General features: G+C 47.4%; 2 protein-coding genes across 6 annotated transcripts in view; both read left to right on the top strand.

Annotated features, from left to right (window-relative positions):
- The window catches only part of PAAF1 (proteasomal ATPase associated factor 1), a 35,190-nt gene extending 29,488 nt beyond the window's left edge, over positions 1–5,702 (top strand). The window contains exons 5-12 of the mRNA XM_075266294.1: positions 2,075–2,173; positions 2,266–2,416; positions 2,489–2,683; positions 2,826–2,917; positions 3,276–3,391; positions 3,893–3,975; positions 4,064–4,146; positions 5,048–5,702. Coding sequence (XP_075122395.1) covers positions 2,075–2,173; positions 2,266–2,416; positions 2,489–2,683; positions 2,826–2,917; positions 3,276–3,391; positions 3,893–3,975; positions 4,064–4,146; positions 5,048–5,125 — 897 coding nt within the window. The 3' untranslated portion in view covers positions 5,126–5,702. The remainder of the gene's footprint in view (positions 1–2,074; positions 2,174–2,265; positions 2,417–2,488; positions 2,684–2,825; positions 2,918–3,275; positions 3,392–3,892; positions 3,976–4,063; positions 4,147–5,047) is intronic.
- Positions 5,703–7,890: 2,188 nt separating this feature from the next.
- Positions 7,891–13,622, top strand: LOC142196090 (gastrula zinc finger protein XlCGF66.1-like). Of its 5 annotated transcripts, none has more exons than XM_075266295.1 (7): positions 7,891–8,008; positions 8,325–8,504; positions 8,838–9,017; positions 10,504–10,633; positions 11,449–11,534; positions 11,621–11,666; positions 12,762–13,622. In XM_075266295.1, the coding sequence occupies exons 2-7, from the start codon at positions 8,415–8,417 to the stop codon at positions 13,334–13,336; spliced, it is 1,107 nt and encodes a 368-aa protein (XP_075122396.1). In that variant the 5' UTR covers positions 7,891–8,008; positions 8,325–8,414; the 3' UTR covers positions 13,337–13,622. The 5 variants fall into 5 exon arrangements, with proteins under 5 accessions (XP_075122396.1, XP_075122400.1, XP_075122397.1 ...); XM_075266299.1 differs by having other exon boundaries at positions 11,455–11,534; XM_075266296.1 differs by having other exon boundaries at positions 8,365–8,504.
- The last annotated feature ends 393 nt before the right edge of the window (positions 13,623–14,015 follow it).

Genomic DNA, 14,015 nt, shown 5'->3' on the forward strand with positions numbered 1-14,015 from the left:
TACTGCTCCTATGTACAAGAATATAACTACCGTATTTTACGGACTATAAGGCGCACTGGACTATAAGGCGCATTGCCCATGAGCGCCTTATAGTCCGTCTCGGTTCATATATAAGGCGCACCGGACTATAAACCGCAGTCCGGTGCGCATTATATGTTATTGAAAGCGGCGGCAGGCAGACTTTGCCAGCGGCCGCTTAACCCCCCGCGTGCCAGCCGCTTCTATTGGAAGCGCTCGGCAGGCGAGGAGGGGCTCTATCAGCAAAATCATGCTGATAGAGCCCAACCGTAAAAGTTAGATTAAACTACCCCCCCCGTTTTAAAATAAACGTCTGAAACAGAATGTGAAACTTACCGAGCGGTGCAGGGTGGGCGGGCATTCAGGTCTCCTCTTCCTCCGATGTTCCGTCCTCCTCCTCCGCCGCTTGCTAACTGATAATGGCCTGGGCGCATGCGCAGTAGCCGTAGTAGAAGCATTATGATATTGCGCATGCGCCCAGGCCATTATCAGATCGCGAGCGCCGGAGGAAGTGGTCAGGACATTGGAGGAAGAGGAGGCCTGAATGCCCGCCCGCCCTGCACCGCTCGCCCTGCACCGCTCGCCCTGCACCGCTCGGTAAGTTTCACGTTCTGTTTCAGGCCGGCGTGACAGCAGGGCTGCCGGACACTTCCCATTCATTTCTATGGGAGCCGGCATGCCAGCGCTCCCCATAGAAATGAATGGACTGCTTTTTTCCATTCATTTCTATAGGGAGCGCTCGCATGCCGGCTCCCATAGAAATGAATGGGAAGTGTCCGGCAGCCCTGCTGTAACGCCGGCGTGTACGGCTGTGATACACGCCGGCGTTCCGTAGTGTGAATGCCCCCTTACGGTGCCTTTTATGTATGTATGGAAGTGGCACGCAGACTTTGCCGCCGCTTCCATCCATATATAAGGCGCACCGGACTATAAGCCACACTTACGATTTCTGAGGAAATCGTAGGTTTTTATGTGCGCCTTATAGTCCGGAAAATACGGTACTATAATACTGCTCCTATGTACAAGAATATAACTACTATAGTACTACCTCCTATGTACAAGAATATAACTACTATAATACTACTCCTATGTACAAGAATATAACTACTATAATACTACTCCTATGTACAAGAATATAACTACTATAATACTACTCCTATGTACAAGAATATAACTACTATAATACTACTCCTATATACAAGAATATAACTACTATAATACTACTCCTATGTACAAGAATATAACTACTATAATACTGCCCCCTATGTACAAGAATATAACTACTATAATACTACCTCCTATGTAGAAGAATATAACTACTATAATACTGTTCCTATGTACAAGAATATAACTACTATAATACTACCTCCTATGTAGAAGAATATAACTACTATAATACTGTTCCTATGTACAAGAATATAACTACTATAATACTGCCCCTATGTACAAGAATATAACTACTATAATACTGCTCCTATGTACAAGAATATAACTACTATAATACTACCTCCTATGTACAAGAATATAACTACTATAATACTACTCTTATATACAAGAATATAACTACTATAATACTACCTCCTATGTACAAGAATATAGCTACTATAATACTGCTCCTATGTACAAGAATATAACTACTATAATACTACCTCTTTTGTACAAGAATATAACTACTATAATACTACTCTTATATACAAGAATATAACTACTATAATACTGCTCCTATGTACAAGAATATAACTACTATAATACTACCTCCTATGTACAAGAATATAACTACTATAATACTACCTCCTATGTACAAGAGTATAACTACTATAATACTACTCCTATGTACAAGAATATAACTACTATAATACTACTCCTATGTACAAGAATATAACTACTATAATACTACTCCTATGTACAAGAATATAACTACTATAATACTACTCCTATGTACAAGAATATAACTACTATAATACTGCTTCTATGTACAAGAATATAACTACTATAATACTACTCCTATGTACAAGAATATAACTACTATAATACCGCCTTGTCCTTCTCTTTGCAGGTCACATGTCTCGATGTCTCCAGTGGGGGAGGACTGGGGGTCTCCACTAGTACAGATGGATCAATGAAGATCTGGCAGACTAATAATGGAGAGATCAGAGTACGTCTCTTGTTTGATTATTTGGGTCTTTCTGGTTTTACCTTTTTCTTCTCAGGGCTGGGACTGATTTTCGGGTTTTTCTCTCCCCCCAGCGGCTCCTGGAAGGTCACATCTATGATGTTAATTGCTGTATGTACTTCCCCTCTGGTATGGTGGTCCTAAGTGGCGGTATGGATGCACAAGTCAAGATTTGGTCTGTGGAAGACGCCAGCTGCCCGGTCACCTTTAAAGGCCATAAAGCAGGTATATAACCGCCATACGTCCTGCCGCTCTGGTTACATACATATATGGTTATCGGACATCTTTACTCTCCAGGTATTCTGGATTTGGCTGTGGTCGATCGGGGGAGAAATGTTGTGTCGTGTTCCAGGGACGGCACCGCAAGATTATGGGACTGCGGTAAATCTGCGTGCCTGGCTGTAGTGGCGGACTGTGGAGCCTCCATTAATGGGATCTCCGTTGGTGTCGCTGATAACGCCATTGACCTGGGAACACCAGAGACACCCCCAAGTAAGTGCAAGGTGATGGCAGGCTCAGACTACACACAGGCTTTACATGTAGTCTGTAATCATGGAAACCTATAGATCTACATAAGACCTGTATACACAAAAGGAAGGCGTTTTTTAATTATGTTTTTCGTGTTTGGCTGTAGGTGACCGGGAGATCGGGACTGAAGGAAAGTTACTGCTCCTGGCGAGAGAAGATAAGAAGCTGGAGTGTGTGAGTCTGCAGAGCCGACAGTCTGTAAGTCACTACTCAGAGGGTTGACCATTAAGGTCCTTTGGCTTCGAGCCCAATATGGCGGACAGCACAAGGGGGTTCCTAGGCTTACATAGTTGTATGGGGGTCCCAGGTGCCGAGCTCCCCCCAATCTGATACTCATCTGTCTTATCTAAAGCTGGAAACCCCCCTTTAAATTCTGTTTTCTCGCAGCCTCCACCAGGGGGAGCTCTCTGCATACTGATTTGTGCGGCTTACTTTGTGTGATCTCCCCCTAGTGGTGAAAAAAAATATTGTCCTAGATTGGCCTGCAGGTACTTAGAACTTCTCCTGAGTAACTACTCCTACTCCTCTACCCCTCTCCTCCATCTTCACATTGTAGGTCTTCACCTTTGACGGAGCAGACGCCTTTAATTGTTGCACGTTCCTCTCCAGTGTGAACATCTTAGGAGGGAGTCAAGATGGTAACATCTACCAGCTGGACATCAGAAACACAAAGTAAGTGCACCCTCTGATGTCACAGACACTTTAACCTTTGACCGATGTGTGCAGTAATATTATGGTTGATGCCGGGTCTATTTAGGGGTTTAGTGTACTATTGATGACCTATCCTAAAGATGGGTCATTAATATGACAGAGAATGGAACAAGAAGCAGACAGCGCCGTTCTCTTTGTAGTGGCTGAATAGAGTAACTGCAGCTTCGGTCCTATTTGGATGAATGTGAGCTGTTCTTGTCAGTACCTTGTCTGGCCACTACACAGAGAACGGAGCTGTCTGCTTCCTACTCCATTCTCTGTCTGTCAGCTGCTCAACATAGCTAGTCAGTGGGAGTGTTGGGTGTCAGACTGTAAGGAATAATAATTGGTATAATTATAAAGTACAATTTATCCAACAAAAAATGAGCCCTGGCCCTGTGAACGGAAATATACAAAAATACTGGGTTACGATGTGGGGGCTGGTGGTGTTGCATTGTCTCTTATTGTCCCGTCTCTTCTCAGAGTCCCCGTTCAGACCATGTCCAAGTCGGGAGCCCCGGTTTTATCGCTGGCGCCATTCAGGGAGGGCTTCATCGCCAGTCAAGGTACGGCCATAGAAGCGTTGCGATTTTGTGCGGGCCCTTGCCATATCTCACGTGCACGTGACATACATTTCACAATTCTATTTTCCAGCGGACGGGACGTGCTTCATCCTCCAGCAGGATCTGGATCGTGTTCTAGAGCTCACAGAACCGGACTGTGATCCCGTCTATAAGGTAAGAGACGCCACAAACTATGTGGAACCCCGAGTGACCCCAAAATACCTTGGGGACCCCGGGAACTATCTGATTTCCAGGTGCTAGGTATTGGAAGAATTATTGTATCGCCGCAGCGCAGAGTATCTCAGGAGAGGAGATTGGAGGGCCATAGAATGACTGTTACTGTTAAAGTGTAAGGCTCAGATTCTCACAGCAGCACAGAGTGTTTCAGGAGAAGGGTTGCGAACCTTGGGGGAGATCATAGAATGATAGTTACTCACACTGAGCCTTATATTACATACGGTAAATAACTTATCCTTCTGTGACCTTCTGCACTCCCCTCCTGAAATACTCTGTGCTGCTGTGATACTGTTTATAGCTGAAGGCTCAGGGTCCCCCAGCAGCACAGAGTATTTCAAAAGAGGAGTATACTGATCCAGTGGAAGGTGACAGAATGGTAGTTGCTTATCATATATAGTTGAAGCCTCAGGGTCCCCCAGCAGCACAGAGTATCTCAGGAGAGGAGTGCAGTAGGTCACAGTATGATACTGCTTATAGTGGGAGGCTCAGCGTCACACAGCAGCACAGTGTGTATCAGGAGAATGATGTGCTGATCTCGTGGAAAGTCACTGAATAATAGTTGCTTACTGCATATAATGGAAATCTCAGGGTGCCCCAGCAGAGCAGAGTATTTCAGGAGGAAGTGTGTCTCCAGCAGCACAGAGCATTTCAGGAGACGAGTGTGTCTGTCTTGCGAGAGGTCACAAATGGAGGGTTACATGGCGGAAGGAGCAGACTTTCCTGGCAATGTAGAGTAGTGTTATAAGTGGCCAGGCTCCCACAGCAGCACAGAGCATTTCAGGAGAGCAGTGTGTCAGGTTTCGGTTCTGTCTTTACCCCCCTGTGTTTCTCTCTGCAGGTCGCAGTCTCTGAGAAATTGGTTTATACATGCTGCAGGGACGGGGTTATCCGCAAATATCAGCTCGCTGACCTCTGAGTCGCCACGCCTACCTGTGCACGGCGGCCAATCACAAGTGTTCTTGCTGAAGCTGTGGGCGGGGCGTGAAGCAGGGGCGTCGCCTTGTATCATCTGAGCTGTGCATGTCTGTGGCTGAGGATCACATAGAGATTGGAGCTTGTAGCATTAGTGCTGTGTGATATCGCTCACGTATACCATCACGAGGGTATATGCTACTCTACTAGCTAGGGTCCTGCAGGGCTGAAACCTTGAATGGAACCAACTGCAGTTCCCTACATGGCCAACATGGAATGAGAAAACTCGCCATTTTCGGTGCGTCATTTGTGTGCAAAAATTGCAAATTTTCTAAAAAAAATAAAATGTAACTGACTGCAGGGGGCGCTCTTAGGAAATTGACCCGAAAATCGATTAGAAATTTGTAGAATTTTTCCTGTAGAACACTTCTATAAAACAGGACGATCCATTCAGTCATGTGACCAGGCGTTGCCAATGGAACCAAGAATTCTCCAGTTGTTAACAAAGCAGATGCCAAAATTCAGGCTTATTATTTTTCTAAGTATTTAAGTAAAAAAAATTATTTCATTTCTGTTATTAAAGTTGCACTTTTTCTAAGCTTGTGTCGCTGTGTCCATATAAGATGATCCCTGGGATCAGCAGAGACTGCAGCACCTAAGGGGTTAAATGGTAGGATTAGCTTTATCCTATTACAGCGGGGACACACTGTGGACCCCATAGAATATAATGGGGTCCGTGTGGTTTTTGCCTGAAAATGCGGAGAGGGGAACGAAATTCCTGTACGGAGTGCCAACGCCGGTGTGAACCCAGCCTGAGCCAACATGTTAGGAGTAGCGAGAGGGGACAATAAAACACTCACTACTCATTCAACATGTCCTGGTCCCCCAAAGATCTACAGTCAAGAGGATGATGATGGGAGACCGCCACAAGAAAAAGCGTGGAAAGAAGGGAAGAGAGAAGAACTGAGGAGGGGGAAGAGAGGAGAAAAGAGCTGTGAGGAGGGAAAAAGAAAAGATGTAGAGAGCGTAAGGGAGAAGAAAGCTAAGGGGAGAGGATGCTAAAGACAATACCAAAATCCATCAAAAATATTACAAAAGTGGGAGTCACTGCCCAGTCATGGATGAGGAGGGGAGAAGAGAGCTGCTGAGAGGAGAAGAGAGCACTATGAATATATGGAAAAGAAAAAAGTCCCAAGTCTTGACAGTAGGGGAAAGGAAAAGAGTTTTGAGAATAGAAAAAGGAGGGAGATGAGAATAGAAATGAATATATAAAAAGGAGTGCTGAGTGTATAGACAATGGGGGAGGCTAAACGTAGAAACAAGGGAAGAAGAGCTGAGCGTAGAATAAAAAGGAGGAAGAGAGCTTCTGATAGATGAGAAGAGAATTACTGAGAGGAAAGAGCTGCTGAGAGTAGAAAGAAGAGAGCTGCTGCGAGGAGAGAAGAGAGCTGCTGAGAGGAAGAGAGAAGAGCTGCTGAGAGAAGAGAGCTGCTGAGAGTAGAGAAGAGCTGCTGAGAGGAGGAGAGAAGAGAGCTACTGAGAGGAGAGAGCTGCTGAGAGAAGAGAGCTGCTGAGAGAAGAGAAGAGCTTCTGAGAGTAGAGTGCTGCTAAGAGAAGAGCTGCTGAGAGAAGAAATGAGCTGCTGAGAGAAGAGAAGAGCTGCTGAGAGTAGAGTGCTGCGAAGAGAAGAGCTGCTGAGAGAAGAGTGCTGCTGAGAGTAGAAAAGAACTGCTGAGAGGAGAGAGCTGCTGAGAGCTACAGAGAGGAGAGAGCTGCTGAGAGAATAGAAGAGCTGCTGAGAGGAGAGAAGAGAGCTCCTGGTCTGTGCCAGTCACTACATTGGCTGCCTATTCATTATAGAATAAAATATAAAGTTCTCCCCCTCCCCCACAAGGCTCTCCATAATGCCGCACCTCCATACATTTCCTCCCTCATCTCTGTCTACCGCCCAACCCGTGCTCTCCGCTCACTCAATGACCTAACACTTCCATCCTCTATTATCAGAACCTCCCACGCTCGTATACAAGACTTCTCCCGAGCTGCACCACTTCTCTGGAATGCTCTACCCCGGACAATCAGACTAACTCCCAATTTCTACAACTTCAAACGCAAACTAAAGACACATCTTATCAGACAGGCCTATCACAATGTCTAACGTAAACCCTTAACCCTCCTCTGTCCCCGCTCCCACATTTCCCCACATGATATGATGTCATCTCATGCTATCTTCATAGGTCCAAGCTCCATCCACATGTTACAGGACACGACTGGTGATGGCTCATAAAGTCTTTAAGCTCTTGCGAGCAGGGCCCTCAGTCCCATTGTGTGAAATGACTTTCTTTGTAATGTATCTGTCTGTATTTGAACCCTACAAATTGTACAGCGCTGCGGAATATGTTGGCGCTAGATAAATAAAATTTATTATTAGAGCTGCTGAGAGGAAAGAGAGAGGGAGAGAAGTGAGCTGAGTGTACAGAAAGTGGGGTTTTCTAAAGGTAGAAAGAAGGTAAGAAGAGCTGCTGAGAGGAGATAGAGAATTACTAAGAGGAAGAGAGAAGAGAACGGCCGAGAGGAGAGAAGCTCAGCATGTAGAGAGGTAGATGGGGAAAGAGGGGATAAAATTAGAACTCGGAGAGGAGAAAGCTGTGAGAAGTAGGAGGAGAGAGGAGATGGATCCTAGAAACATCAGGAGGAGGAGAGAAGGAGCGGGGACAGGGAGGAGGGAAGAGAGCAGATAGAAAATAAGGGAGAGGAGAGGAAAGAAGGAAACAGAAAGAGCCAGTGTGTGCGGAGAGCAGTGACGTCATCCTCAGACCACTCACAATATGGCGGCTGCATAAAGCAGACAGGAGACCAGGGACAGTGAGCTCTCTAGTGTGAGCTGCAGGTAGGTGACACAGCCATCACAGGGTTAATCCTGCCTAGTACTCAGGATGGGGGGGGGGGGGTACAGCGCTGCAGTATAGGTTGGTGCTACATACCTAATCTCCTATGATACACATCCTGCCGATGTCCAGCTGTTGTGGGACTACAAATCCCAGCATCTTCTGAGTCTGTAATATGGCAGCGATCTATCCCCTGCTGCATACCTAGGCAGACTAACCATGCAGGAGCTGAGGAAAGCTTGGTGTTAACCCTATGTGAGCTGTAGTGGTGACTATAGTAATTATACAGCTTGTTAAGTAAATCTGTTCCTGGGAAAGCTGGGTGACTTCCCCGTGGCCTCTGATGGTTTCCACCCAGCTTTCCAGGACATCGGACTCTTCTTCTTGCCTTGGTCAGCGCTGGAGGTCATGACGCCCATGAAGAGGATGGACAATAAGCCGATGACCGAGACCCTCCTGAATGTCGCCCTGCAGATTATCTACCTGCTGACCGGAGAGGTGAGACCCCCACACGTCTGAGGTAGCCTGGACTCCGCCTACTGCCGAATAAGCTTAACCCCATGCTAATGCTTTACACTGCAGCTCTGCTCCAAATGGGTGCAGCCATGATCAGTGACTCCAGCATTAGTGTGTAAGGTAGTCACAAATCTACCTCCCGTTTTTGGGAAGTCAGTGCATGACGACGACCCAAATTTAAAGCGTTTCTGATATCCATAAACCCCCTCATATCTGTCCCAAAAATGATAAGGGAAGGGGCACCCTCTACAATGAAGAACCAAGAGGGGGCACTATTCTGATTTTTGCTCTGAAGCCATCTATGCTCCGTTCCAGGATTATATCATTGTGAAGAAGCCGACGGACCATGACAGGATGAAGAGCAGCTCCGCCATATTGGATGACAGACTCCGCAGCCTCCCGCCCCCCGCCATGATGGAGACTCCAACTCATAAGGGAAGAAATGAGAAGATCCTGGAACTGACCCACAAGATCAGTCACCTGCTGAGCCAAGAGGTGAGCGCAACGGGGGAAGGGGAGTGCAACATGGATTATGAGATGGGGACTACAATGCAGCAGGGATTATGGGGACGGGGACTACAATGCAGCAGGGATTATGGGGACGGGGACTATAGTACAGCAGAGATTATGGGGATGGGGACTATAGTGCAGCAGGGATTATGAGAAGGGGACTATAGTGCAGCAGGGATTATGGGGAAGGGGACTACAGGGTATCAGGGATTATGGGGACTATAGTGCAACAGGAATTATAAGGAAGGGATCTATAGTGCAGCAGGGATTATGAGAAGGGGACTATAGTGCAGCAGAGATTATGGGGATGGGGACTATAGTGCAGGAGGGATTATGGGGATGGGGACTATAGTGCAGCAGGGATTATGGGGATGGGGACTATAGTGAGGCAGGGATTATGAGAAGGGGACTATAGTGCAGCAGAGATTATGGGGATGGGGACCAGGGGTGAACCATGGGTTTCTGCCGCCTGAGGCAGATGTCAGAAAGCCGCCCCCGGTGGAGTAGAGGGGGCGGGGCCGAGCGTAAGCGGGCTGGGCCACACAGAGGGGGCGGGGCCGAGTGGAGCGAGCATCTTTAGCAGGCAGAGAGCAGGCAGGGAGAGGACCTGCTCTCTGCCTGAGCGTGAGGGGCGGCCCCTGGAGCAGCGCTGCTCCAGTGGCCTCCCCAATCCACCGCTCAGTGACGGTGACTCTAAGCCAGTCCAGGACAGCTTGTCCTGAACTGGCTTAGGTCAGCAAAAATGCCGTCCTCCCCAGGGCCTGGCATAATGCCGCCTGAAGCGGTCGCTTCAGGTCGCCTCATGGGAGGTGCAGCGCTGATGGGGACTATAGTGCAGGAGGGATTATGGGGACGGGGACTATAGTGCAGCAGGGATTATGAGAAGGGGACTATAGTGCAGCAGAGATTATGGGGATGGGGACTATAGTGCAGCAGGGATTATGAGAAGGGGACCGTAGTGCAGCAGGGATTATGGGGAAGGGGACTACAGGGTATCAGGGATTATGGGGATGGGGACTATAGTGCAGGAGGGATTATGGGGACGGGGACTATAGTGCAGCAGGGATTATGAGAAGGGGACTATAGTGCAGCAGGGATTATGGGGATGGGGACTATAGTGCAGCAGGGATTATGGGGAGGGGGACCATAGTGCAGCAGGGATTATGGGGAGGGGGACCATAGTGCAGCAGGGATTATGGGGAGGGGGACCATAGTGCAGCAGGGATTATGGGGACCCAGTTTGTAATCTATCTAGAATACTGTTGTTTTCTTTGGCCCCCTGAAGCTGCGGGGCCCACTAGCGATTGTTATCTCTGTACCCCCTATAGTTACACTTCCGCTCAGGGACTGTAGAGGGCAGAGCCATAGAAGAGAGAGAACTATAGAGGAGCGGGGACTATAAAATGTGGGATTATAGAGGAGCGGGGACTATAGGGGTGTCTTGGTGATGATGGTATCTTTGTGTTGTCAGGTTCCTGTGAGGTGTCAGGACGTCACCGTCTACTTCTCCATGGAGGAGTGGGGCTACATAGAAGAACATCAGGATCTGTACATGGACATCATGATGGAGGCTGAGCAGACCCGCACCACAGGATGGAAGTGTCAGACTCCAGTCACATCCAGAGCTGCCCTTATGATATTGATACTCCAATTACATCCAAAACTGGATTCTAATTATTATAATAGAGTTGTTATACTACAGTCACATCCAGAGCTGCAGTCATATCTAGAACTGTATTGATGTTATACTGTAGTCCCATTCAAAGCTGCATTGATGTTAGATATACTACAGTCACATCCAGAGCTGTATTGGCGTTAGTTATACTGTATAGTCACATCCAGAGCTGCAGTTACAGCCCAAACTGCACTGGTGTTAGATATACTGCAATCACATCCAAAGCTGCAGTCATATCTAGAACTGTATTGATGTTATACTGTAGTCACATTTAAGGCTGCATTGATGTTAGTTATACTGCAGTCACATCCAAAGCTGCATTGACATTAGTTTATACTGTAGTCACATCCAGAGCTGCATCAATATTAGATATACTGCAATCACATCCATAGCATTCGTGAAAGCTGCAATCACAATTTGTAAACTACAATCACACCTAGAGCTGCAGTGATAATTGTTATTCTCTAGTCACATCGAGAGCAGCATTAAGATGATAATATTCCATTACGCCAGTGAAGCAGCACAGACCTTGGTAAATGTGAATTAAGATCTGATATCCATGTTACTGCAGCTCTGGATGTGACTGGAGCAGGATGAGTAAAGTCTAAGTATTTGGCTGGTACAGTTGTATTACTAGGCAGCTTTGACACTCAGGGGTCTAGGAGAGCTGAGTGACACCATATGAAGACTTTCCCCCAGCTTTTCAAGAAAGGGCTGCACCTAATCGTCTGTTTCTTACAGGTGGAGACCCTCAGGACTATCTTGGGAGCCCCCCTCCCCCTCAGGACTGTGTAGAAGATGCCGGGTCTGTCTTGTGGGATTATCAGGTACAATGGAAAGCTGGGTGTAACCAATATGGCCGCCATTAAAAGTCCCAATATTCCTGACTCTTTCCTCTCTCCCTATGATACAGATGGGGCCGCGGGCGGAGGAGGCGGACCCTGGTCATGTGACTTCAGGTGAGGTGTAAGATCTGTGATGTCAGCGATCGGGATCACCCCGAGGGTTTGTTACAATTGTATCCAGTTTCCAAAGGCCTGAACTCCAAACTGATACATTGTACAGAACGGATTGTTCCATTGCCTTGTAAAAGTCTTCACACCCTTTGAGCTTTATCCCATAACCTGCAGACGCCCCTTCTTATGACAATGGTTTCCTTCTTGACGCTCTTCCATGTAGATTGTCAGATTTGTGGGGTGCGCAGTGACCTCTAGTTGTCCTGTGGACAGATTCTCCTGTACCTGAGGATTTCTGCAGCTCCTCCACACTGACCATGGGCCTCTCAGCTGCTCCTCTGACCAGCGCTCTCCTTGTCATTGATCTGTCAGTTTAGGTGGCAGCCATGTCTTGGTAGGTTTGGAGTTGTAGATACTTTCTCCATGTTTGGATGAAGGATTGTAAAGGGCTCCTTGGGATGCTCAAAGCTCAGGAGATGTTCTTATAACCTGACCTTGGTTTATACGTCTCCACAACTTTATCTCTAACCTGTCTGGTGAGTTCCTTGGTCTTTGTGATGCAGTTTGTTCACTAGTGTCTTCTAACAAACCACTGAGGCCTTCACAGAACAGGTCCATATATATATATATATATATATATATATAATATATACACACACACTGAGACTACATTACATACAGCCGGAGTCTATTAACCCATTAAGTGACTTCTGAAGACAACTGTGTGCATTGGATTTTATTTAAGTACAGGGGGCTGAAGACTTTTGCACAGTACATAGTGTATCATCTTCCTTCTACTTCACAATTACCGGCTCCTTTGTTAGTTATCACTGAAAATCTCAATAAAATACATATAAGTTTGCGGTTATAAAGTGAGAAAATGTGGAAAAGTTCAAGGGGCATGAATACCTTTGTAAGCTACTGTATGTACTTCTGTCAGTCTTGACTGTAACTCTTCCATTCCTTGCCTGTGCCACTCTTCATTGTAACGCTCTTATTCCTTGCCAGTGTCAGTCTTCACACAAACTCTCGCATTGTATTCAGAAAGCTCAGGGCAACCTGACACTAGTAATAAACCCCATCTCCTTCTTTTCTTAGCATTAACGCTTGGCGACCAAGTACAGTCCGACCGTCTTTGCGCTGACCCTTGTGACCTACCCGTGAAACTCACCACAATGGCGCCAACACCAGGTCAGAAAGAGAATTGCTCTGAGAATTCCTATCACCAGCCAAGTAAACGGAGGAAGGGCAATCCAGTGCCGCTCAGACCAAAAGCTGATGATGGCGGTGATGCGCAGGAGGCGGGGCTTGACAATGACATCTTCTCTGTTCTGGAGGCCGCCACTGCCGGGACAGCGTACCAATGTCTGCACTGCCAGGACTGTTTCAGCACCGCCAGTGATTTCCTGACACACCAGGCGCTGCACGGGGCGGGGTCATGGTTTCCCGCCTTGCACCAGACTCCACCCATCTCCACTTTGGAGTTTGGCCCCAAGCAGAAGCCATTTGTCTGTCTGGATTGCGGTAAGCGCTTCATGTACCAGTCAGCTTTCACCAGACACCAGCGGATACACACCGGGGAGCGGCCATTTGTCTGCTCCGAGTGCGGGAAATGCTTCTCCCAGAACACCCACCTGGCGAAACATCGCAGGAACCACAAGACGCCTGTCTGAGGGGGCAAAATGTGGTGCCGGGAGCCATATTGGATTGATTAGATTGTATATAATTCTGTATAGGTTCTCATATTCTGTGACAAGCAGTACAGCTCGCATGAGGATTGCCACTCAGCTTTCCTAGATTCCTGATTGTCAGATCAGTCCGATGATGATGGGATTCGTCCAGACAGTGAGAGCTTCAACTCCAAGAAGGAATGGTCACATCTCCAGGGCCTAGAGCCGCCTCCGAGGCCCCGCCTACCCTGCTGTTAACCCTTTCATTTCTTGAATGAACATAATAAAAATGCACACCACTCTTGAATCTGATCTTTGGGTTGTTTGCCCCGTCCATCTTCTTAAAGGGATCCTCTCATTTAAACTTCATTTTTTGTAGAGCACACGTTGGAATAGCCTCAAGAAAATCTAATCTTCTCCTACCTTTAGATGTCTTTACCTCCTCTCCCTCCTGGCGCCCGCCATCCCCCTTTCTCCCTACCCGCTTCCCCATGTGGTCACTCTTTCCTCCTACCCCGTGCCCCTTTGCCCCCCCAGGAACGTGCCCCCTTCCCCCCCTAACCCCATGCCCCCTTCTCCCATGTTACCTACTCCGTGCCCCCTTCCCCCATCTTACCTACCCCATGCCCCCCCAACCTGTGGCCCGCTGGAACTCTTGCCTGCTCACTGCTGCCCTCCGCGG

Source organism: Leptodactylus fuscus, chromosome 2 (assembly GCF_031893055.1).
Source record: "Leptodactylus fuscus isolate aLepFus1 chromosome 2, aLepFus1.hap2, whole genome shotgun sequence".
Taxonomy (NCBI): domain Eukaryota; kingdom Metazoa; phylum Chordata; class Amphibia; order Anura; family Leptodactylidae; genus Leptodactylus; species Leptodactylus fuscus.

Bases quoted from the DNA above. Each gene is read 5' to 3' on its own strand.
- LOC142196090 (XM_075266295.1), top strand. From the start codon at position 8,415: ATGACGCCCATGAAGAGGATGGACAATAAGCCGATGACCGAGACCCTC. The intron at 10,634-11,448 runs GTCAGACTCCAG...TGTTTCTTACAG, and splicing joins CCGCACCACAGGATGGAAGT to GTGGAGACCCTCAGGACTAT. The intron at 11,535-11,620 runs GTACAATGGAAA...CCTATGATACAG, and splicing joins CTGTCTTGTGGGATTATCAG to ATGGGGCCGCGGGCGGAGGA.